Source organism: Ranitomeya imitator, chromosome 6 (genome assembly GCF_032444005.1).
Source record: "Ranitomeya imitator isolate aRanImi1 chromosome 6, aRanImi1.pri, whole genome shotgun sequence".
Taxonomy (NCBI): Eukaryota; Metazoa; Chordata; class Amphibia; order Anura; family Dendrobatidae; genus Ranitomeya; species Ranitomeya imitator.
This window is the reverse complement of record NC_091287.1, coordinates 219087189-219113152: the sequence shown is the minus strand read 5'-3', so window position 1 is coordinate 219113152 and position 25964 is coordinate 219087189. Positions and strand designations below refer to the sequence as shown.

General features: G+C 44.3%; 1 protein-coding gene across 1 annotated transcript in view; it reads right to left on the bottom strand.

Annotated features, from left to right (window-relative positions):
* Window positions 1–25964, bottom strand: part of PTPN3 (protein tyrosine phosphatase non-receptor type 3) — a 486371-nt gene that overhangs the window by 124584 nt on the left and 335823 nt on the right. The window contains exon 14 of the mRNA XM_069730487.1: window positions 20214–20387. Coding sequence (XP_069586588.1) covers window positions 20214–20387 — 174 coding nt within the window. The remainder of the gene's footprint in view (window positions 1–20213; window positions 20388–25964) is intronic.

Below are 25964 nucleotides of genomic sequence, written 5' to 3'. Positions count from 1 at the left end.
GTTGCTATGCAGAGTGGGCGTGGCTTGATACACACACACACAGCTTTATATATACAATTTTGGTCCGCGCTCTGTTCGTTGAGCACGGCAGCACATTGACCACATACCAACAGTCGTCTGAATGAGGGAGTGCACGCATACAATTTTTCACATAGATCGATGGTCTGTGTGAAAAATATGGCAGCATGGACCTATTTTATAGACCAGGCTAGTGCATGTCATTAGCAGGTAGCAATTGTGCTCCTTTGCTATTCACACACAGCCTGACACGTCTGTAATTTGCAGACATGTCTAGCTATTCTGTCAGGTGACTACTGCTGACAACATGCTCATTAACATTGATCAAGTTTTATTGTGTTAAAGGGCACCAGTAAGTCGGGGGGACTTACTGATTCCCTTTAACACAATAAAACTTGGGGCACCGCTATTAACCTGTTCTGCACCTGTCTGGTGCCCGCAATTAGAGCCTCGCGGCCAGGAGGAAATTAACTTTATTCCTCCTGGTAGCGTTCAGGTTTCTGTCACCACTCTGTGTACACAGCGCACCGACACTGACTGACAGGTCTAATGTGGAGCTGCTGTCAATCAGTGACAGGGCACAGCTACAGCCAATGTGCGATATACCCAGAGTGGTGACTGAACCCACGCTGAGAGGAATAAAGTTAATATCCTCCTGGCAGCAGAACTCAAACTGTGGGTACAGGGCTGATTCAGAACTCTATTAACCTACTGATTAACCTCTTATCTGCAGGTAATGGAGCTTTTTATCAAGAATATAACAAGTTTATTTAACCACACTTAGAACACTACAAAAAACAGTTAAAAACAATTAAAATTGCAGAACATAGCAAAAAGGTATAAATACAAGACCTGTAATAAGGTCAAACCACAGTGCCACCCTGAAAGCTACCTAAAGAATCCAAATATAAGGGGTGGGAAGATGCACCAATACCCCAAATGGGAAATCCCCGTGGCAAAAGTTGCCAAACAGTAGGGCGTCCTATACTACCTGACGCTGTGTACCAGGTTTCCAAGGCAGCATTCCTGTGCGGTATAACAGGGCAATAGAAGATGGCAATATAAGAGGGTGGCACCGGGCACAGGTGCCCAACGCGTATCGCCAGACTAACACTGCATATCTTGGCCACCCCTAAACTGACAGCTCGACGGGCAAAAAATCTGAAGGATCTGCTTTGCCACAGTCACTTTACATGTCATACATCCAGATTAAATAGGGGAATGAGGACTTTTGGTACTTTCCCATGTGGCGGTTGTAATGTTTGCCAGTATATGGTGGCCCAGGATGGCTTTTCGCTCACTGTCTCTCCTTTCCAGATTACACCGAAAAAAGTCTTTTTCAACTGCAAGACTCGCTCACTTGTTTACGCTCTAATCTGTGACTGCCCGAAAGTCTACGTGGGACAGACCACGCAGGAATTGCGAAGAAGAACACAGCAACATCTGTCAAATATCTCCACGGCACAAAGGGATCGTGAAAGGGGCAGGGGCATTTCGTCTGTAGCTACTCATTTTTTGGACTTCCACAATGGACAGACAAGAGGATTAAAGGTTATGGGACTTGAGGGAATTCCACAAAATATCCGAGGTGGCGATGTGGTCAGGAAATTGCTAAGATGCGAATCAAAGTGGATCCCTTACTCCACATGGACTGAACGAAGAATTGCTCTTTACTGGTTATTGTAAACAACTTTAGAATATGCAGTGATGGTAAAACAATAATGAGTGTTATTGTTTATCGTATTTATGTGCCCTCTTTTCTTCTAGGCCTTGGAGTATTTATACTATTCTGGTTATTAAATACGGATGAACTAGTTTCTATCCGTCGAAAACCATGGTTTTCTTAAACATCTGTAACTAATTGTTTACTTTAATACCAACATTTTTGTATTATGTTTTGAGGTTCTCTGTATTGTGCTCAGCTTATGTATTCATTTTTGCATATGCAGCTTTCATGGGACTTTAATTATATTACCACGTATATGTACTTGCATGCATTTATTTTTCCTTGGTGTATTTTGGGCATACCTTGTTCTACTTTGGCATGTCAGTGCCCATGTGGAGGTTATAGTCTGCCCATTGTGGCAATTACTACATACTGCAGCTTAGGAGGTATCTTTCTCCCTGTATCCCCCTGTCTCCCTTTGTCCGTCCCTTGCAATTACCAATGCTGCCACCTGGGAGTATCCCTGTCTCCTTTGTGTCCGTCCTTGGCCCATTGCGCGTGGCTCGTTGCTGGTTTGACCTTATTACAGGTCTTGTCTTTATACCTTTTTGCTATGTTCTGCAATTTTAATTGTTTTTAACTGTTTTTTTGTAGTGTTCTAAGTGTGGTTTAATAAACTTGTTATATTCTTGATAAATTTCTGTGGTGATCCCTTCAGTATGCATGCTACCCTTTTCTCTTGTTTATTATACTGTGTTCTCTTGTAGCATGCTATAGGTGATCCCTGGCGGTGGTGCCTGCCTAAACATTGTTTAGTTTAATGGAGCTTTTATCACCTGACTTGTTCACTTTAAACAAAATTCTTTAAGAAAAAAGACACTTGTTCTTCATCCCCTGTCAGCCCTCCAGAGATGTGCTCAGAGATTAGCTGACAGGGTCTGAGACCCCTATGTTACTGCACAGTGCCTGCAACTATAAGGGGCCATCTCCAGAGTCTTATAGTGGCAATAGGTAGTGTTCACACTGGGCTACAACTGTCTCTCCCTCCCCAACAACCCCACTCTCACCCACCTTGGGCAGATTTACGTGAGAGGAGCTGCGAGTCTCCAGCATTACAAAACCAGCATGCAACATCAACAAGATGAGAGGAGGGGGCCTTGGTCAGCATCTTTTGATGAGTGCAGCAAAGCGGCCTGCCCCCTCTGTCTTCAAATGGTTCAGCTACAGCCCTTTCCCCTCCACTTAGTTTTGATGCTGTCGCTCGCACTAGGAAGGATCATGAAGCTTCAACAGCTGATCGTCCCCCCGCCCTCTTCTTTAGAGCCCCTGGGCCATTGTTTTCATTTCTTCAGATCTAGCAGTTCTCTGAATGTTGAGCTCTGTATAACCCCACCCACGCCACTGATTGGTAGCTTACTGCCTACGCACAGTGTTCACAGAAAGCAGTCAATCAGTCGTTGTAGCGGAGTTACACAGAGCAGGAGGACTACATGATACAGAACAATTAAAACAGGCAATTTTAGCAAAACTTCAATATGCAGCCCAGTAAATGACATCACTGGAATCAACGTCTCTGCTCCATCATCCTGCTGCTCTCAGCTTAAATAGCAAAGAATGCTGTCAGATTCCCTTTATTTCTGCTCATTATTTGTTTCCTGAACAATTTGAGGCATACCAGATGTCAGTCTAGATGGTATGAAATGTGCACCAAAGTCATAACTACTATAACCCAGATCAGAATTCTTGCATTTCTGTACAAGAGTACTATATACCATACAGTAAACATTTCATAATATATATATCCAAATGATAGGTCAACATTAGGTTGGCTTCAGTACATATTTGTATCTTATAATTAGTTGTCGAAGTAAAAGATGTTCATATAACTATATTTTCTTATTAAGACATGTTCATCCACTGAATTTTAATTTTAAAAAGCAGCAGGTGGAATTCTACATTTTCCTAAAACATTGATGCAAACTTTAATCTCAAGCCAATTGTGCATAGATGTAAAACCTTACTCTATTTGATACATTCTTATCTCAACATTGCGCATCATTTCCCTAACATTACTTTGAGATTTGACATTATTTTCTAACTACATCACTTAATTTAATGTATGAGGCCCATACTGTTCCTACATACTGTATGAGCATACTGTATGTCATGACTACAAACAGGGGCTGGCTGGCAAATTTTAGCCTGGGGGGCAAGCACACAGCAGTGGCCCATGAGTAGAGGCCCATCCTTAAAGGGGTTGTCAGATTTTATGCTACATGTCTACAGTGTGAATTTACAATTTTCATAGTCATGAAAATACAGAAAAATCTTTAAATGAGAAGGTGTGTCCAAACTTTTGGTCTGTACTGTACATACACACATATGGAGAGGTAGGGAGACAGATGGTCTTATCAGTGGTGTTCTGCTGCCCGGGTCACAGTTCTCAGTCCAGTGCAGGATTCTGCTCTGCGGTCGGTCGCTCTGTCCAAGGCCGGACTGAGACAAAAAAGCAGCCCTGCCACACAAATCCCACCAGCACACATACTATAACACGTCCCACCCCCGATCAGTGGATTTTTATTTACCATATATAAAATATTCATTATGTAAACTAGGGAGGGAGCAGTGACCTATCAGCAGTCTGCATTATGAATACCTAATCAGAGCACCACAAGAAGACCCCCCACAGGCCGCCCCGGAGCACGAGCATGTCATTAACACAAAACTGAAAATAAAGATCAGACAACAACCAGAAGACGGATTTCATCACCAGGTCTCATTGTAATCAGTATAACGGCACCGATCTGACACTGTGTGTAGGTTACTGTGCACAATCCTGCTGACAGGGGCACTTTAATTATGCCGCTTATGTCACAAGGGATACGCTGGGGCCGACAACTATCCACCACGCTGGTTCCGGAGGGGCCGACCACTATTCACCACGCGGGATACGCCGGGCTGATCACTATTTGCTACGCTGGGGCTGATGACTATCCGCCATACAGGGTACTCTGGGACTGATATATATTATATATATATATATATATACACATTACAAATTTGATATTTGAAAGTGAAATTATGGGCTGTCCACACGCTCGCACACAAGCACGCTCACACACATGCACGCTTAAAGACAGAAAAACACATGCACACTCACACACTTGAGAAAACCACACATCCAGGAAAACACACACACAGGAAAACACATACACAGTGGCATGACTACAAAATTATGGGCCCCGATGCGAACTTTCAAATGGGCCCCCCCCCCCCCACGCCAAAATATTTTCCACCCAAATTCACATTTTCACTATTCATTTTGCACACTATAGCTTTATTGCAAAGTTGTATAGTGTGACTTCAGTGGCGTAACTATGCTGTACCCCATCCTGGTATATATTTGTCCCCCGTACTGCCGTTATGTAATGTATAAAAAAAAAACAAACATTATACTCATCAGGGGCTTACATAGACGTCATGGGGATCCATATAAGAAGTATAATGCACACCCCCATAGTCCTCCTTATAATATACTGTACAGTTCATAGTCATCCATATAGTATAATACACTCCCCATAGTCCTCCATATAGTATAATACACTGCCCATAGTCCTCCATATAGTATTATACACTCCTCAGTCCTCTATATAGTATAATACACTCCTCATAGTCCTCCATATATTAAAATGCACTTACCATAGTGCTCCATATAGTATAATACACTCCTCATAGTGCTCCATATAGTATAATACACAGCTCAGTACTCTATATAGTATAATACACTCCTCAGTCCTCCATATAGTATAATACACTGCTCATAGTGCTCCATATAGTATAATGCACCCCTCATAGTCCTCCATATAGTATAATACACTCCTCGTAGTCCTCCATATATTAAAATACACTGCTCAGTCCTCCATATAGTATAATACACTCCTCATAGTGCTCCATATAGTATAATGCACCGCCATAGTCATCCATGTCATACAATTCATTTCCCATAGTATAATGCACCCCATAGTTCTTCATATAGTATAATGTATTCCCCATAGTCCTCGATACAGTATAATGCTGCCCATATAGCGTATAATGCAGCCACTCTACAGAGTCTAATGCAGCCACTCTACAGAGTATAATGTAACCCCCATAGAATATAATGCAGCCCCGCTCATAGTATAATGCAGCTCCCCCATACAGGGGCAGTGAGAAAGACACAGGCAAACAGTGACTAGGGGGCAGTGGAGAAGGACACAAGGGGGTTAGGGGAGACAGGCACAAGGGTGACAGGGGCCAGGGAGCAATGAAGACAGGCACAAGGGGACACACGGGGACTAGGAGGCAGGGGAGAAGGACACGAGGGGACTAGTGGGCAAGGGAGACTGACACAAAGGGGACAAGGGAGACTGACACAAGGGGACACACAGGGACGAGCGGGCAAGGGAAACTGACAAGGGACACACGGAGACAATGGACACAAGCACAAGGGGACAAGGGCGACAGGCTCAAGGGGACTCATGGGGAGTAGGAGGAAGGGGAGAAGGGCACAAGGGGACACACAGGGACTAGGGAGCAAGGGAGATAGGCACAAGAGGGCACAAGGGGACTCCGAGGGCAGAGTAGATAGGGACGCACGGGGAGACGGAGCCGCAAGGGGACAGGGGAAGATATGGGAGCAGGGAAGAAGGGGGCACAGGGATTACGAGCTCAGGGCAGATGGGGAACACACAGTGAGAAAGGGGACAGGGGAGACTTGAGAGCAGGGCAGAGGGGTCACACGGGGACAAGGGGCAGGTAATGCATGGGGGTGCAGGAGGACTCAGGGCATGGGAGATGGGGAGCATTGGGGGACCAGGGGAGGGACAAGGCATGTTCGGGGGCCCGGAGGAGCACAATGACCTGAATCTGGGGACCTACAAGGACATGGGGCACGGGAGAGCAGGGAGAAAACGGGCTGGTGTCACAGGGGGCTGGGGACGCTGGGGACCGAGGACGGCGACACACAGGCAGCAGACACACCTCACTGCCGTTGCTCCCATACACCTCCATGTTCATCCCGGATCCTCCACATGGCTGAGCTGCTGCGGCATCCCCCTCCTGGGCAGCTCGGTCCATGCGCCACCGGCCAGCCCCAGAGCCTCCTGTTCCCGGTCCCAGCAGCTGCCACAATCTCTGCCAATATGGCCACCGCCATCACCTGTGCAGATGCTGCACTGCCTGGGCCCCGCATACAGTGGGTGCGCGATGAAGTGACATCATCGCGCATCCGCAGTATCAGAGGCAGAGGGGAATGATGGGAGAGGGGGTGTCAGCTGACGCTCTCTCCTCCAGCATTGCTTTGAACTGCACCAGCATCATAGACGCCAGTATAGTTCAATGCGGCAGCGGCGGCGGGGGGAGTCGGGTGCCTCTGATGTGCCGGGCCCCTGATCTGCCAGGCACGGTCGCAGCGGCGACCGCTGTAACCGTGGTAGTTACACCCCCGCACACAGACACATACACCCAAGAAAACACACACACACAGGAAAACACACACACAGAGGAAAAAACACATAGGAAACCGCACATACTCAGAAAAAAAACACATACTCTGACCTGCCATATTTAATTTGTCAAATGCCCCTCTCCCCCCTGCCACTTAGCACAGCAAACCTTGAGATGGGCAGCTGGAATGTGCTGGACAGTGGGCACACAGAGCACCTACTTCTCATCTTCTCCTGCCATCCTGGGCTGCTGCCCTGCACACTGATGCTCCTCCCCCTCCAGGTCCTGGCTGATCAGACATGGAGACAGATCTGTACACAGAAGAGGAGGAGGCTGCGAGCGATCACTATGTAAGTAATGCACCCTCCTCCTCTTGTGTGCCAGGAGCTGCCCCCTCTCACCACTGTGCACATTACTGAAGCCGGCCATGGCTCCAGCCACAGGTGCACACTGCGTGTCCCGCCCTCCTGTTCCTGCACGTCACACACTGCACTGCAGGTCCTCCAGCGGCCCTCAGCAGCTGCTTACAACCGGCCCGGGGCATATGCATTCCTGCCACCCGGCCCAGCCCGCCCCTGACTACAAATGCCTCAGAGACAACATCTGCCTTTAGGTCCATATTGTGGATCTGTAGTGCTCCACTGTATTGAGCTGTGTGTAATGATTCCACCTCTCAGTGTGTCTTAGGATGCAGAAACTGGCGGCTCAGTTGTCCAGTCTGGTGCAGGGGCGTGCTGAGCAGTGTATTTATTGACAGCTCAGCCATCCAATCTGAGAATGCGCGGTGAAAAAGCTATTGCCAGATACTAAGCATTCCCTTGATTGCTAAGCTATTTATCAGCGCTGACAGTCCCAGAAAGCTGCCAGCCGCAGGTTCAGTTCTGTGTGATTGATTTTCCTGTGTTTAATGTCTTGCTCATTGATCTATCGCTGCCTCACCTTGGATCTCGTTCAGACCATCCGTTTGTCTGCTCCTTTTGCTATGATCCGCTATCCTCCAGTTATTTTGACCTTGGACCGTTAACTGACTATGGCTTTGTCTCTTCCCTCTGTTTATGACGTACCCTACTTGCTATTGACCTTGGACTCCTTTACTATCCCAACTCATAGCTTGTCCATGAAAAGTGACTCAAGGTCACACTGTGCTTAACCCCTTCATGACCCAGCCTATTTTGACCTTAAAGACCTTGCCGTTTTTTGCAATTCTGAACAGTGTCCCTTTATGAGGTAATAACTCAGGAACGCTTCAACGGATCCTAGCAGTTCTGAGATTGTTTTTTCGTGACATATTGGGCTTCATGTTAGTGGTAAATTTAGGTCAATAAATTCTGCGTTTATTTGTGATAAAAACGGAAATTTGGCGAAAATTTTGAAAATTTCGCAATTTTCACATTTTGAATTTTTATTCTGTTAAACCAGAGAGATATGTGACACAAAATAGTTAATAAATAACATTTCCCACATGTTTACTTTACATCAGCACAATTTTGGAAACAAATTTTTTTTTTGTTAGGAAGTTATAAGGGTTAAAATTTGACCAGCGATTTGTCATTTTTACAACGAAATTTACAAAACCATTTTTTTTAGGGACCACCTCACATTTGAAGTCAGTTTGAGGGGTCTATATGGCTGAAAATACCCAAAAGTGACACCATTCTAAAAACTGCACCCCTCAAGGTACTCAAAACCACATTCAAGATTTATTAACCCTTCAGGTGCTTCACAGCAGCAGAAGCAACATGGAAGGAAAAAATGAACATTTAACTTTTTAGTCACAAAAATTATCTTTTAGCAACAATTTTTTTATTTTCCCAATGGTAAAAGGAGAAACTGAACCACAAAAGTTGTTGTCCAACTTGTCCTGAGTACGCTGATACCTCATATGTGGGGGTAAACCACTGTTTGGGCGCACGGCAGGGCTTGGAAGGGAAGGAGCGCCATTTGACTTTTTGAATCAAAAATTGGCTCCACTCTTTAGCGGACACCATGTCACGTTTGGAGAGCCCCCGTGTGCCTAAAAATTGGAGCTCCCCCACAAGTGACCCCATTTTGGAAACTAGACGCCCCAAGGAACTTATCTAGATGCATAGTGAGCACTTTGAACCCCCAGGTGCTTCACAAATTGATCCGTAAAAATGAAAAAGTACTTTTTTTTCACAAAAAAATTCTTTTAGCCTCAATTTTTTCAGTTTCACATGGGCAACAGGATAAAATGGATCCTAAAATGTGTTGGGCAATTTCTCCTGAGTACAACAATACCTCACATGTGGGGGTAAACCACTGTTTGGGCACATGGTAAGGCTCGGAAGGGAAGGAGCGCCATTTGACTTTTTGAATGAAAAATTATTTCCATCGTTAGCGGACACCATGTCGCGTTTGGATAGCTCCTGTGTGCCTAAACATTGGCGCTCCCCCACAAGTGACCCCATTTTGGAAACTAGACCCCCCAAGGAACTTATTTAGATGCCTAGTGAGCACTTTAAACCCTCAGGTGCTTCACAAATTGATCTGTAAAAATGAAAAAGTACTTTTTTTTCACAAAAAAATTCTTTTCGCCTCAATTTTTTCATTTTCACATGGGCAGTAGGATAAAATGGATCATAAAATTTGTTGGGCAATTTCTCCCGAGTACGTCGATACCTCATATGTGGGGGTAAACCACTGTTTGGGCACTCGGAAGGGAAGGCGCGCCATTTGACTTTTTGAATGGAAAATTAGCTCCAATTGTTAGCGGACACCATGTCGCGTTTGGAGAGCCCCTGTGTGCCTAAACATTGGAGCTCCCCCACAAGTGACCCCATTTTGGAAACTAGACCCCCAAGGAACTTATCTAGATGCATATTGAGCACTTTAAACCCCCAGGTGCTTCACAGAAGTTTATAACGCAGAGCCATGAAAATAAAAAATAATTTTTCTTTCCTCAAAAATGATTTTTTAGCCTGGAATTTCCTATTTTGCCAAGGATAATAGGAGAAATTGGACCCCAAATATTGTTGTCCAGTATGTCCTGAGTACGCTGATACCCCATATGTGGGGGTAAACCACTGTTTGGGCGCACGGCAGGGCTCGGAAGGGATGGCACGCCATTTGGCTTTTTAAATGGAAAATTAGCTCCAATCATTAGCGGACACCATGTCACGTTTGGAGAGCCCCTGTGTGCCTAAACATTGGAGATCCCCCAGAAATGACACCATTTTGGAAACTAGACCCCCAAAGGAACTAATCTAGATGTGTGGTGAGGACTTTGAACCCCCAAGTGCTTCACAGAAGTTTATAACGCAGAGCCATGAAAAAAAAAAAAAAAAATATTTTCTCAAAAATGATCTTTTAGCCTGCAATTTTTTATTTTCCCAAGGGTAACAGGAGAAATTTGACCCCAAAAGTTGTTGTCCAGTTTCTCCTGAGTACGCTGATACCCCATATGTGGGGGTAAATCACTGTTTGGGCACATGCCGGGGCTCGGAAGTGAAGTAGTGACGTTTTGAAATGCAGACTTTGATGGAATGCTCTGTGGGCGTCACGTTGCGTTTGCAGAGCCCCTGATGTGGCTTAACAGTAGAAACCCCCCACAAGTGACCCCATTTTTGAAACTAGACCCCCAAAGGAACTTATCTAGATGTGTGGTGAGCACTTTGAACCCCCAAGTGCTTCATAGAAGTTTATAATGCAGAGCCGTGAAAATAATAAATACGTTTTCTTTCCTCAAAAATAATAATTTAGCCCAGAATTTTTTATTTTCCCAAGGGTAACAGGAGAAATTTGACCCCAAAAGTTGTTGTCCAGTTTCTCCTGAGTACGCTGATACCCCATGAGTGGGGGTAAACCACTGTTTGGGCACACGTCGGGGCTCAGAAGGGAAGTAGTGACTTTTGAAATGCAGACTTTGATGGAATGGTCTGCGGGTGTCACGTTGCGTTTGCAGAGCCCCTGGTGTGCCTAAACAGTAGAAACCCCCACAAGTGACCCCATTTTAGAAACTAGACCCCCCAAGGAACTTATCTAGATATGTGGTGAGCACTTTGAACCCCCAAGTGCTTCACAGACGTTTACAACGCAGAGCCGTGAAAATAAAAAATCATTTTTCTTTCCTCAAAAATTATGTTTTAGCAAGCATTTTTTTTGATTCACAAGGGTAACAGGAGAAATTGGACCCCAGTAATTGTTGCGCAGTTTGTCCTGAGTACACTGATACCCAATATGTGGGGGTAAACCACTGTTTGGGCACACGTCAGGGCTCGGAAGTGAGGGAGCACCATTTGACTTTTTGAATACGAGATTGGCTGGAATCAATGGTGGCGCCATGTTGCGTTTGGAGACCCCTGATGTGCCTAAACAGTGGAAACCCCTCAATTCTACCTCCAACACTAACCCCCCCACACCCCTAACCCTAATCCCAACTGTAGCCATAACCCTAATCACAACCCTAACCCCAACACACCCCTAACCACAACCCTAATTCCAACCCTAACCCTAAGGCTATGTGCCCACGTTGCGGATTCGTGTGAGATATTTCCGCACCATTTTTGAAAAATCGGCGGGTAAAAGGCACTGCGTTTTACCTGCGGATTTTCCGCGGATTTCCAGTGTTTTTTGTGCGGATTTCACCTGTGGATTCCTATTGAGGAACAGGTGTAAAACGCTGCGGAATCCGCACAAAGAATTGACATGCTGCGGAAAATACAACTCAGCGTTTCCGCGCGGTATTTTCCGCACCATGGGCACAGCGGATTTGGTTTTTCATATGTTTACATGGTACTGTAAACATAATGGAACACTGCTGCGAATCCGCAGCGGCCAATCCGCACCGTGTGCACATAGCCTAATTCTAAAGGTATGTGCACACGCTGCGGAAAACGCTGCAGATCCGCAGCAGTTTCCCATGAGTTTACAGTTCAATGTAAACCTACGGGAAACAAAAATCGCTGTACACATGCTGCGGAAAAACTGCACGGAAACGCAGCGGTTTACATTCCGCAGCATGTCACTTCTTTGTGCGGATTCCGCAGCGGTTTTACAACTGCTCAAATAGAAAATCGCAGTTGTAAAACCGCAGTGAAATGCGCAGAAAAACCGCGGTAAATCCGCCATAAATCCGCAGCGGTTATCCGCAGAGGACCAGAATACGTGTGCACATACCGAAACCCTAACCCTACCCCTAACCCTACCCCTACCCCTAACCCTACCCTTAGCCCTAACCCTAACCCTACCCCTACCCCTAACCCTACCCCTAACCCTATTCTAACATTAGTGGAAAAAAAAAATTTCTTTATTTTTTTATTGTCCCTACCTATGGGGGTGACAAAGGGGGGGGGGTCATTTATTATTTTTTTTATTTTGATCACTGAGATATAATCTATCTCAGTGATCAAAATGCACATTGGAACGAATCTGCCGGCCGGCAGATTCGGCGGGCGCACTGCGCATGCGCCCGCCATTTTGGAAGATGGCGGCGCCCAGGGAGAAGACGGACGGGACCCCGGCTGGATCGGTAAGTATGATGGGGTGGGGGGGGACCACGGGGGGGGATCGGAGCACGGGGGGGGGGGAATCGGAGCGCGGGAGGGGTGGAACGGAGCACGGGGGGCGTGGAACGGAGCACGGGGGGCTGGAACGGAGCACGGGGGGGTGATTGGAGCACGGGGGGAGCGGACAAGAGCACGGGGGAGCGGACAAGAGCACGGGGGGGGAGCGGAGCACTGGATGGAGGGGAGCCGGAGCAGTGTACCGGCCAGATCGGAGGGCTGGGGGGGCAATCGGTGGGGTGGGGTGGGGGCACATTAGTATTTCCAGCCATGTCCGATGATATTTCAGCATCGGCCATGGCTGGATTGTAATATTTCACCAGTTATAATAGGTGAAATATTACAAATCGCTCTGATTGGCAGTTTCACTTTCAACAGCCAATCAGAGCGATCGTAGCCACGAGGGGGTGAAGCCACCCCCCCTGGGCTAAACTACCACTCCCCCTGTCCCTGCAGATCGGGTGAAATGGGAGTTAACCCTTTCACCCGATCTGCAGGGACGCGATCTTTCCATGACGCCACATAGGCGTCATGGGTCGGATTGGCACCGACTTTCATGACGCCTACGTGGCGTCATGGGTCGGGAAGGGGTTAAGGAACAATCATGTACATTTGACCAATAACAAGTAAAGTTAAAGGAGTTGCTGCTTCACAATTTTGTATTATATTACATGGGTACAATGTTTGCTGAGAGATGATCATCAAATTAGAATTAAATTTTATTAAAATCGCAGGTCATAGCAAGTTTTAATAATCTGAACTTTGATTTGTGTGAATCGCAAAAATCCCCACCAACTTTTTGCACAATGCAAAAATAGAATTATTCTTATTGTTAATTCGGTTTCTAGGAACCTTCCACGACGGCATATGGAGGTGGTCTCTTTGCCCTAATGGGGAACAGGAAACACAGAGAGGTTTAAAAGGACCTCCCACTTGCCAGTGACTTACAACTGAGACCATAGCACCGGTTTACCTTCTGAATCCCAGAACTAGTTCAGGAATATATATCGTGTGGGAAATTAGCACCGTCGTGGAAGGTTCCTAGAAACCGAATTAACGGTAAGAATAATTCTATTTTCTCTAGTCACCTTCCACGACGGCATATGGAGGAATACCAACTAATTTGGCACTAGGGAGGGACAACAGCCTGGAGAACTTTACGGCCGAAGACCAAGTCCTTATTGGACAATGCATCTAATCTATAATGCTTAGAGAAGGTATGGAGTGAAGACCATGTTGCTGCCCTGCAGATCTGCTCCGGAGATGCGCCTGCTCTTTCTGCCTAGGAAACTGATGTAGATCTGGTTGAATGGGCCTGGAGGTATTTTGTTTTGAGCAAGGTAGGCTTCCGTTATAGCTTTTTTGATCCATGTAGAAATGGTACTTTTAGCTTCTTTTTTTCCCCTTATTTTGCCCTGAGAGATGGACAAAGAGGTTATGATCGATTCTGAGAGCACGGGTCTGATCTAAGTATTGTAACAGAATACGTCGGACATCTAGCGTGCTGAATCTTCTTTCTTCGAAGTTTGCAGGTTTATGGCAAAAGGTCGGTAGAACGATCTCTTGGGAACGATGAAATTCAGAGACCACTTTCGGAAGAAAAGAAGGATCCAGACGAAGCACTATTGAATCATCTCTCATTAGAAGATAAGGCTCTCTTATAGATAAGGCCTGCAGTTCACCCACTCTTCTAGCCGAAGTTATGGCTACCAAAAACACAGTTTTTTTAGGCAAGATTTTGAGGAGAACAGGAAGACAAAGGTTCAAAAGGAAGACCTGTAAGACCTTGGAGCACCACGTTGAGATCCCATTGAGGAACTATGATCTGTTTTCTAGGATTTATTCTAGTTGCTGATGTCATAAACCTTTTGATCCAGCGATGACCTGCTGGATCTTGATAAAAAAAAAGAGCTAAGTCCAGAGACCTGGACTTTGAGAGCACTGGGTCTAAGACCTATCTTCAAGACTTTCTGCAAAAAATCTACAGTGTTAGGTATATTTGGCTTGAGAGGGTCTGGAAGGTTAGGCAGACAAAATGATGAAAACTTTTTGCCAGATTTTGTTGTAGATGGCGTTGGTTACTGGCTTTCTCGATTTTGGAGAGTAGCTATGACAGGGTCCGATAACCCTTTTGCTTTCAATACCTGGGCTTCAGTAACCACGCCGCAAAGTTCCATCTCTGAGGGTCTGAGTGGAAATGCGTAGGCTAGATGAAAATGCCAATCTTGGACTAGGGCATCCACTCCTCTGGGATTGCCTCTTGGGTTCAAGGAAAAAAAGGTTTCAACTTTTGCGTTCTGGTGAGAGGCAAAGAGGTCGACATCTGGAAGACCCCACTTGTGAACTAGCATGTTGAACGTTTGAAGATCCAGGCTCCATTCGCCAGGATGAATGTCCTGGCGACTCAGGTAATCTGCCTGAATATTTGCAGCCCCTTTCAGGTGAATTGCCGTCAGGGACAGTAAGTGTTTTTCGGTCCAACAAAAAATTCGAGCGGAGATCTTTTTTAAACTGGGGAATCTTGTACTGCCTTGGTGCTTGATGTGAGCCACCGTGGTCATGTTGTCTAAATATATCTGAACATCTTGTCCAGAAATCTGACGACTTGCTGCTAACAGGGCCTCTTCCAGAGCTTTGAGCTCTCTGAAATTTGATGATTTATCGCTGATCGACTGGTTCCAAATACCTTGGTAAGGAACATGGTTTATTATGGCTCCGCAGCCCCTCTTGCTGGCATCTGACTTGATCGTGGTTAGTGGAAACTGAATCCAACTCACACCCTTCAGGAGGTTTCTGGAATTCATCCACCAAGTTAAGGATGCTTTCACTCACCCCGGTATGTGGACCTTTTTGGTTAGAGTGCCAGGCCGACCATCCCAATTGCCGAGAATGTGGGCTTGAAGGGTTCTTGAGTGAGCTTGAGCCCAAGCCACTGACTGTATGCAGGCTGTCATGGAACCTAAGAGAGACATTCCTTGTCAAAGAGTAGGAGATCTCATCTCTTTGAATTTCCTGATCTTTGCTACTAAAGGTAGTCTGTGATCGTCCGGAAGGAAGGACGTCTGTTTTGCCGAGTCCAGAATCAATCCCAGAAATCTCCTGGTTTTTGAGGGTTGAAGCTGGGATTTTTTTTATATTTGGTATCCAACCCAGAGACCTCAATATCTCTAGGGTGGTTGACACATGGGATGTCAGGGTTATTTCGGTGGGAGCAACTATCAGGAGATCGTCCAGATAGGGCACTATACAGACACCTTGTTTCCGGATAAATGACACCACTTCTGCCATTATCTTGGAGAACACTCTCGGTGCTGAAGAAATGCCGAAGGGAAGGACTCCAAACTGGTAGTGCTCCACTTGATGACTCCCCTGTATCGCAAACCTGAGATATTTTCTGTGTCTCGGGTGAATAGGAATGTGAAAATATGCATTCTTTAGGTCGATGGTTGCCATAAAGGAGTGATGTGCTATCAGAGGAATTGCAGATTTTACAGACTCCATCTTGAACCTGCGATATTTCACATGTTGATTTAGACCCTTCAGATTTATAATAATACGGACGTCCCCTGAAGGTTTGGGTACAAGGAATAGTCGGGAATAATGTCCTTTTCCCCATTCCGATTGTGGAACTGGGGAGATCACATTTGACTTCATAAGATCTCTGAGACCTAACGTTAAACTGTGATCTCTTGATGTTGGAAGGGTAGTAGTTTTTAGACCCTGAGGGAGGGGGGGGGGGAGATTAACTCTATTAATAGGCCCTCATTGATAACATTGAGAACCCAGTGGGAACTGGTGATATTTTCCCACTGACCTACATATTTTGAGAGCCTTCCCGCCACCGGGTTGGAGTCATTGTTTGTCCTGCTGGGACTGTTGCTGCTGCTGTTGTGGGACAAAAATATTTTTTCCCTCTACCCTTTGCGTAGCTCCATCTGCCGGTTTTGCCTTTACCTCTCGCCTGAGAGGGTTGAGACTGTGGGCCAAGAAAAAAACATTTCCTAGGCTGTTTCTGCTCCGGGAGTGCCTTTTTCTTGTCAGTTGCCTTGTCATGAATGTCATCTAAGGCCGGACCGAAAACAATCTCCCTTAAAGGGTATGGCGCACAACTTGGCTTTAGAGGTGATATCACCGCTCCATATTTTAAGCCAGAGGGCTCTTCTGGCAGAGTTGGAAAGCACCAGGGATCTGGCGGCCACTCTAACAGATTCTAGAGAAGCGTCAGCCAGAAACCCAGTAGCTTTATGCAGAATGGGGAGTGAATCTAATATCTCGCCTCTTGAGGTACCTTGAGATATGTGAGTCTCTAATTTTTCTAGCCAGCAGGAGAGGGCTCTAGCAACACAAGTAGAGGCGACGTTAGCCTTAAGGACAGACGTAGAAGTTTCCCATGATTTTTTCAGAGGAGACTTTCAATCTTCCTGTCCATAGGATCCTTCAATTGTGAAAAATCCTCAAAAGGGAGTGCTGTTCTTTTGGCAACTCTAGCCACCTACACATCAACCTTTGAAATGTCCAATTTGATAATTTCACCCTCTAGAGGAAATCTATGCTTCATTTTTGAAGGGGTACTGAGGCGTTTCTCAGGCAGTTCCCATTCCTGATCAATCATACTAACAATGTTAGCGTGTACTGGGAACCCCGCTCTCTTCTCTGATCTGAGCCCACCAAACATTTGATCCTGTATGGACTGTGGTTCAGGTTCCTCTTCTAGTCCCATAGTGTTATAGACAGCGGATACTAGATCCTCAATGTAGTCTGAGGAAAAGAGGTATTTTCTGACCTCAGCTTTAGGGGATACTGGATCTTCCCAGCCGACAGATGAGGTATGAGAGAGGTCTGAATCAGAATCAGATTCAACGACCTGAATTTTTCTCTTTTTAGCTGGGGAATGTGGTGGCGGAGGTGTAAAAGCTGCCAAGGAAGATTGTACCTCCTGTTTTACAAGGGAGCGAATTTCATGCAGCAGAGATGGTTGCTTAGCTTTTACTATCCTGTCAGTACATGGCTGGCAGAGTTTTTTATACCAGTTAAGAGGGAATTTAACAGAACAGACTTGGCACTTCTTTTTATTGGCAGCTCTAGGGGCAGGCTTTTCTCCCTGAAATAGAAAGCGAGAGAGGGGTGACAAATAACCCCCTAAGGGTACTACCTCCCGGATCCCATCCCTGCAAACACTCACTGTAGCAGGGGTAGCGCTGGGCTCCGCAGACGCAGGGCACAAAGAACCATCCATACTGGGGAAATAGCCTTACCTCAGTGGTGGTTCAGCAGGATTTTAAGGACGCCGTCCAGCACCTGCCTCCAGCAATCAAATGTTCCCCCTCCCCCTCCAGGATCCATCTGAGGGGACACCATCAGCCCGACACGCCGGCCGGCGAACCCGGAAGTACCGGCTTCAGGATGATACGAAAAACCGCAAGTGACGTGCGCGCGACTGCTGACGTCACTTCCGGAACGCTGAGCCGACCGAATGAAGGGGGAGAAAACCAGGAAGCTCATGGAGGAACCCGTCGAGGGATCCCAGGCCTGCTTTGCCCTCGTGGGGGCACGGGAAGGCCGGGAGGGCTTAAACAGGCAAAAGCCTGTATGAGGAACTGCAGTCGCCAGCCACTACAGCACATGGAGACCTCTCCCTGTCCCATGGGGAACAGGAAAGACACTGGCAAGTGGGAGGTCCTTTTAAACCTCTCTGTGTTTCCTGTTCCCCATTAGAGTAAAGAGACAACCTCCATATGCCGTCGTTGAAGGTGACTAGAGAAAGTGCATCAGTCACAACAGGCTGATATGACCTAAGACACGACCGTGCAAGATTCCCTATAATATCTTGCTGGGAAGTGAATGCAGAGCTCACAGCTCAGCAATAGAGTTGAGTTTTCTTATAAAAAAAAAAAATGTAGACATTTAAGTTTAAGTGTGCAACACCCGTTTACTAGTCCAATCTAACAACCAAACACCTTTACCACAGCATGGGACACACTGCTTTTTGTAGGCGTACCTGCCTAGCATTTCTTATTATGTCATTTTTGGCAAGGTGTGAGTAATTGGTGTTGAAAACATTGTCAAAATTAAATTATAGTATTGTACAAAATGCATGAAAAAAAAGATAAAGAGTCAATGGCAATGGACGAGGTAAGGTAAAAGGAAAGAAAACCCTTTGTGGTAGCAACAGAACAGAAGCACCAACACAACTTCTACCAGCTGTGAGGGCAATTGTACTACAAAAACAGGCCACTATTGGCCTGCACTGCTGCTAGCAAGCGTATTAGTGGGGAGTATATATCAGATGCATAGCTAAAGGGCGTTCAGAAAATAGAACGCAAATGTACCAAAAAAAGTTTAAATCTTTATTACATGAATAAAATATTTAAAAAATGAATTAATGGCAGAAAAGAGGCAGCATCAATAATGGAAGCAGGCAAATAATATATTTGATATAAAAAATACAACAACTGCATGTAAAGAACATTATGATCTAAATGGCTTATAAAAATAGAGAAAATGTATCTTACAAATCCCTACTTTGTGTATTTGCTGCAAAAAGGTATGAATAAATAATAAATGGGCATATAATAATGAAGAAAGTGCAACAAAAAATGAGTAAAAACCATACTGTAGTATGTCTGCCTCTCCTGGTATGTGGCCTAGCCGCTTATTTGCCGTTAATAGATAATGCGGGAAAAAATTGCCCAACCTGGTGTATTCAAAGAGATTCCATCATCTCTAATGAATAATACCATTTTTTCATGCCTCCAAGTTTTTATGGTCTTGGTGCTTTATACACCAATGAGCCTAATATACTTCTGAGAAAAATGTAATTTTTTTCAAGAATATTGGAACTAAGAGTCTTTCAATGTAACAAATATGTTTTTTGTTTTACTAATGTTAGATCATGTATAGATTATTAATGATTGAGGGGCTAAATATTGCTACAAAAGTAAGAAGTATAATCAAACGTGATATCAGCTTTACAAATATACGGTACTTGAGAAATACAACGTTTTTGCTTTCTTTGTCAGCTTTTTATCATTATATAGGGTTCCTGTGTTTGAGAAGGTGTGATGTAGATCATTAGATGTAATAATATGCCGGAATTAGCAGGGAAAGCCTTCCTTCAAATTAGAAATATAATAATACTGAGCAAGTCTAAGGGATAGACAAAAACTGGGGCAAGCAATTTGGGTTACCACAGCAATCCTACAACCTAAATTCATATTCCCTATGTAGAGAGTGTAACTAAAATAAGCTGTCGGGCCAGAATAAGAACTGGTCATTAAGGATTTGTAAATACACTGTACAATGTCATAGCTCCTTCTAGTGCCTTAAAAATGCATCACAACAAAGGAAAATGAAAGTACAAGGTATCTGAAAACAAGAAATGTTGGTTTAGGTGCTCACGACTTTACAGTACCACAATAAGAGTGATCCACGTATATTTATGTACAGTGTTTTAATTTCATTTACATCAAAATGCTTCTACAGTTGGAAATGATTGAAAGGCATAAAACACAAACTTCCCTTACCTCTGCGGGCTCTGGTTCTGAAAAAATTCACAATCACTTTCTTTTGAGGTTGGGGAGCCTTTGTAAGTGTAGAACACATCTTCTGTCTCTGTCACATAGGTCATTTCATTTATTAGATTGTCAGCAGATGAATGCTGTGGCTTCCTAATGACATGTCGTAATCTAGGGCTCCTCCTGTGGAAAGCCACCACAAGAAAATCAATTAGGCATCATTCATATTTAAAAAGAATTAGCCAGTGTTCAGACATTAGGAGCAATCAATAAGAAATGTCAACATAAGGGTTATGCTGCCATTACTTTTAATTATGATAATTAATAACACTGAACTAGTAATTACAAATACAAAAATCCTAAACTTGCCGTGAAGGCCACACAGATTATCAGACATACTGAAAAGGGGACAATGATGGCGAAGTCTGAAATGTGAAGCAGAAAATGTTGCCACCATAGACCAAACAAAAGAAAACAAACTTTAGAGAATAAAAAACAAACAAACATTTCACTTGTTGGTTGCAGGTTTTCTCTGTAAAATGTCTGAATATGGCCTAACATGGGTAACATTGACCAGTTATATTTTCTTCACTGTTGATCAACTTTGATGTAACAGGGCCAATATATCTTATTGGCATTTTCAGTTTAATTTGCCCAGGTAACAGTCAGTGTACTGGAAACCAAGAAAAAAATAAAATAACCTGACAGAGTGATTTTCCACCTCAGTACAATTACAGAGATACAAAACTTCTATAATTTTTTTGATTAAATGATGAAAACAAGTCAAATCAGAATTCGTACAACAAAAAATTTTCAGGGCGTCATAATTTTCCAAGACCTGTAATGTTTTCGTCTTTTATGCTGCTGGAGCTGAGCAAAGGCTTACATGGTAAGCTTGCATTCTCATTGATATCATTATGGGGTAGATACATTTTGATTGCTATTCATTGCAGTTCTTATGACTGAAAAAATGCAAATCAGACCTTAGGGTCTCCGCAAGAGAAATTACACTAATGGAATGTATCAAACGCGGTGAATCAGCACGGTTCAGTGAACACATGTGGATTTACCTCAATAGACGGCAGCGCTTAGCACACAGGGAACGTACGCTGCGTCGAAAGTGCTGTCACTTAAGGATCATGGGCACCCGGCCTTATAATCTTCTCTTCTTTTTACCATGTTATTTCAGGAAATCTACATGTACTTTAGATACAGTAAATAGGCAGGCTTACCTTTTGTATTGAAGCATGTAATGAATGAATATAAAAGCTGTACTGCTTTCAAGCTGCATATGCCTGTAACTGCTGCGGGTAGAGCTCCACGCACCTGTCTAATTCTCCTGTCACTCTGTGAAAGCAGCATTTACAGAGCGCCAGCAGGGGGGAGTACTGTTGGATGCGACCATGACGTATCCATGACGTGATCGCAGCACGTTTATTGGTTGCCATGATGGCCATGGGTCTACTGATGAACTTTGTGCCTGTCATGATGATACTCTTGTGAAAACCAGCTCGTGGCTGGTGTTCATAGGAGACCGTGATTTTTTTTTTTTTTTATACATAGCAATACTATGGAAATGCGCAGGTGTGCACTACGGAGGACATAGAATGAACTTCAATCCAATATTGCGGCCAGCATGCAGCCAGCGGGTAAGGAAAGGGTGAATCAAACACCCGAAAACTCCGCCCATATGACCGAAAACCGGTCCCGCCAAATTCAGGTGACAGGTTCCCTTTAAGCACATAGTTATACATCTTATTACTTCTACCCAAGTGCATGACCTTACATTTATCCCCATTAAAGCTCATTTGCCATTTATCAGCCCAAGCTTCTAGTTTACATAAATCATCCTGTAATATAAAATTGTCCTCCTCTGTATTGATTACCCTGCAGAGTTTAGTGTCATCTGCAAATATTGAAATTCTACTCTGAATGCCCCCTACAAGGTCATTAATAAATATGTTAAAAAGAAGAGGGCCCAATACTGACCCCTGTGGTACCCCACTGCTAAGCGCGACCCAGTCCGAGTGTGCTCCATTAATAACCACCCTTTGTTTCCTATCCCTGAGCCAGCTCTTAACCAACTTACACATATTTTCCCCTATCCCCATTATTCTCATTTTATGTATCAATCTTTTGCGTGGCACCGTATCAAAAGCTTTTGAAAAGTCCATATACACTACATCCACTGGGTTCCCTTGGTCCAGTCTGAAACTCACCTCTTCATAGAAATTAATCAGATTAGTCTGACAGGAATGGTTCCTAGTAAACCCATGCGGGTATTGGTTCATACGGTTATTCCTCTTCAGATACTCCAGCATAGCATCCCTTAGAATGCCCTCCAGGATTTTACTCACAGTAGATGTTAAGCTTACTGGCCTATTATTTCCGAGTTCAGTTTTTGTCCCCTTTTTGAATATTGGCAGCACATTTGTATACGCCAGTCCTGTGGTACAGATCCTGTTATCTCTTTAAAGAATAAAAATAATGGTCTATCAATGACTGTACTTAATTCCTGCAGTACTCAGGGGTGTATCCCATCTGGGCTCGGAAATTTGCCAATTTTAGTGATTTTTAGACGCTGACGTACTTCCTGCTGGGTTAAGCAGGTGACACTTAATGGGGAATTTTTGTTATCACTGATCATATTGTCTGCCATGGAATTTTCTTGTGTAAATACGGATGAAAAAAAGTCATTTAGCATATTGGCTTTTCCTCATCCTCATCCACCATTTCACCCAGACTATTTTTAAGGGGGCAAACACTATCATTTTTTAGTTTCTTACTATTTACGTAGTTAAAAAATACTTTAGGATTATTTTTACTCTCTCTGGCAATGAGTCTCTCTGTCTCAATCTTTGCAGCCTTGATTTGCTTTTTACAGAACTTATTTAATTTGCTGTATTTATTTAATCCCTCATCACTACCTACTTCCTTTAATTCTCTAAATGCTTTCTTTTTGTCACTTATTGCGCCCCTTACAGCTCTATGTAGATATATTGGTTTCCTCCTATTTCTAATATGTTTATTCCTATACGGTATATATTGTGCATGGGTCCTATCCAGGATGCTAATAAACGTCTCCCATTTTCTTTGTGTATTGTTATATCTCAGGATATTGTCCCAGTTAATTGCACTAACATCATCTCTCATCCGTTAGAAATTTGCCCTCCTGAAGTTTAGTGTCCTTGTAACCCCTCTACTACACATCTTATTAAAGGATACATGAAAACTTATTATTTTGTGATCACTATTCCCAAAGTGACCCCCAACCCTTATATTTGATATGCGGTCTGGCCTGTTGGTAAATATTAGGTCTAGCAGTGCCCTCTTTCTTGTTGGGTCCTGAACCAATTGTGAAAGGTAATTGTCTCTCATAGTTGTCAAAAACCGATTACCTTTGCTGGAACTGAAGATTTCCGTTCCCAATCTATTTCAGGGTAGTTGAAGTCCCCCATAATAATGACTTCTCCTTGAGTCGCAGCTTCATCTATTTGCTTTATGAGGATATTCTCCGTTGCTTCCATTATTTTTGGAGACTTATAACAAACCCCTATCAGGAATTTATTATTTGTTCCCCCTCCCCTTACCTCCACCCACAGGGACTCTACATTTTCATTAGATTCACCTATATTATCAGGATGGGTTTTAAGGATGATTTTACATATAGACACACACCTCCTCCTCGCTTATCCATTCGGTCATTTCTGAACAGACTATAACCCTGTAAGTTAACAGCCCAGTCATGGCTCTCATCCAGCCACGTTTCAGATATCCCCACCATGTCATAATCATGCTCCAACACCATTAATTCTATTTCGTCCATTTTGTTGGCGAGGCTTCTGGCATTAGTATACGTGCATTTTATGTAACTCTCTGCACCTCTATTCTTTCTTAAATTATTAATTGATCTAACCCCTCCCCCAACTTCCTAATTTGTGCCCAGGTCTCTATCTGCACTATCTTCCCCTCCTATAAAATGAATACCCTCCCCCCATTCCCTAGTTTAAACATTTCTCCAACCTTCTAGCCATTCTCTCCCCCAGCACAGATGCACCTTCCCCATTGAGGTGCAGCCCATCCCTAGCGTAGAACCTGTAGCCAATTGAGAAGTCGGCCCAGTTCTGCAGGAACCCAAAACCCTCTTTCCTACACCAATTCTTGAGCCATTAATTAACCTCCCTAATCTTCCGTTGCCTCTCTAGCGTGTCACGTGGTACAGGCAGTATTTCGGAAAATACTACGTTGGAGGTCCTTGCTTTCAGCTTGCAGCCTAATTCCCTGAAATAGTTTTTAAGGACCTTCCACCTACCTCTAACTTTATCATTTGTGCCAATGTGCACCATGACCGCTGGGTCCTCACCAGCCCCTCCCAGTAATCTGTCCACCTGATCAGCGATGTGTCGGACTCGAGTGCCAGGTAGGCAGCACACCGTTCGACAATCCCTGTCTTTGTGACAGATTGCCCTATCTGTTCCCCTAATAATTGAGTCCCCCACTACCAGCACCTGTCTGGCATGCCCTTCTCTCCTATTTCCCTCCTTACTGGAGCAGTCACTCCTCCTGCTTTCAGAGGACATGCATGACTGCAGCAGTGCTACCCTGTACTTTAACACAGGCCGATCGCCGATGGGTGTCAGCTGATTATTACACCTGACATCTGGCACTATATGCCAGGACCACTCCAGGCACATTAACAAACATGATTGCAGCGTTCCCGCAGCATAGGGAAGCATCGTGCAGGGAGGGGGCTCCCTGCGTGCTTCCCTGAGACCCTCCTCGGAACAACGCGATGTGATCGCATTGTTCTGAGCGTCTCCTCCCTGCAGGCCCCGGACCCAAAATGGCCACAGGGCTCCTTCCGGGTCCTGCAGGGAGGTGGCTTGCAAGCTCCTGCTGAGAGCAGGCGCCGGCAAGCCTCCTGCACTGCCTATCAGATCACTGAGCTGAAACAGCGCTTTGCAAAGTGTCAGATCAGCGATATGACACTATACAGCCATGTATAGTCCCTCGGACAAAGTAAGAAAAGTAAAAAAATTAATAAATAACTACTTACATGTGTAAAAAAGAAATCCTAAATAAATTAAAAAATTTATGCATTGTTCCAATAAATACATTTCTTTATGTAAATAAAAAACAATGAAAGTACACATTTAGTATCACCGCGTCCGTAGTGACCCAACCTATAAAACTGTCCCACTAGTTAACCCTTTCAGTGATCAGTGATCATAAAAAAACAGAGGCAAAAAACAACGCTTTATTATCATACCACAAAAAGTGGAATAACACGCAATCAAAAAGACGGATATATATATATATATAAGCATGGTACCGCTGAAAAAGTCATCTTGTCCAGCAAAAAACGAGCTGCCACACAGCATCAGCGAAAAAATTAAAAAGTTATAGTCCTCAGAATAAAGCGATGCAAAAATAATTATTTTTTATATAAAAGTTTTCATCGTATAAAAGCGCCAAAACATAAAAAAATATAAATGAGGTATCGCTGTAATCGTACTGACCCGAACAATAAAACTGCTTTATCAATTTTACCAAACGTGGAACGGTATAAACGCCCCCCCAAAAGAAATTCATGAGTAGCTGGTTTTTGGTCATTCTGCCTCACAAAAATCGGAATAAAAAGCGATCAAAGAAAGTCAAGTGCCCGAAAATGGTACTAATAAAAACGTCAACTCGTCCCGCAAAAAACAAGACCCCACATGACTCTGGGGACCAAAATATGGAAAAATTATAGCTCTCAAA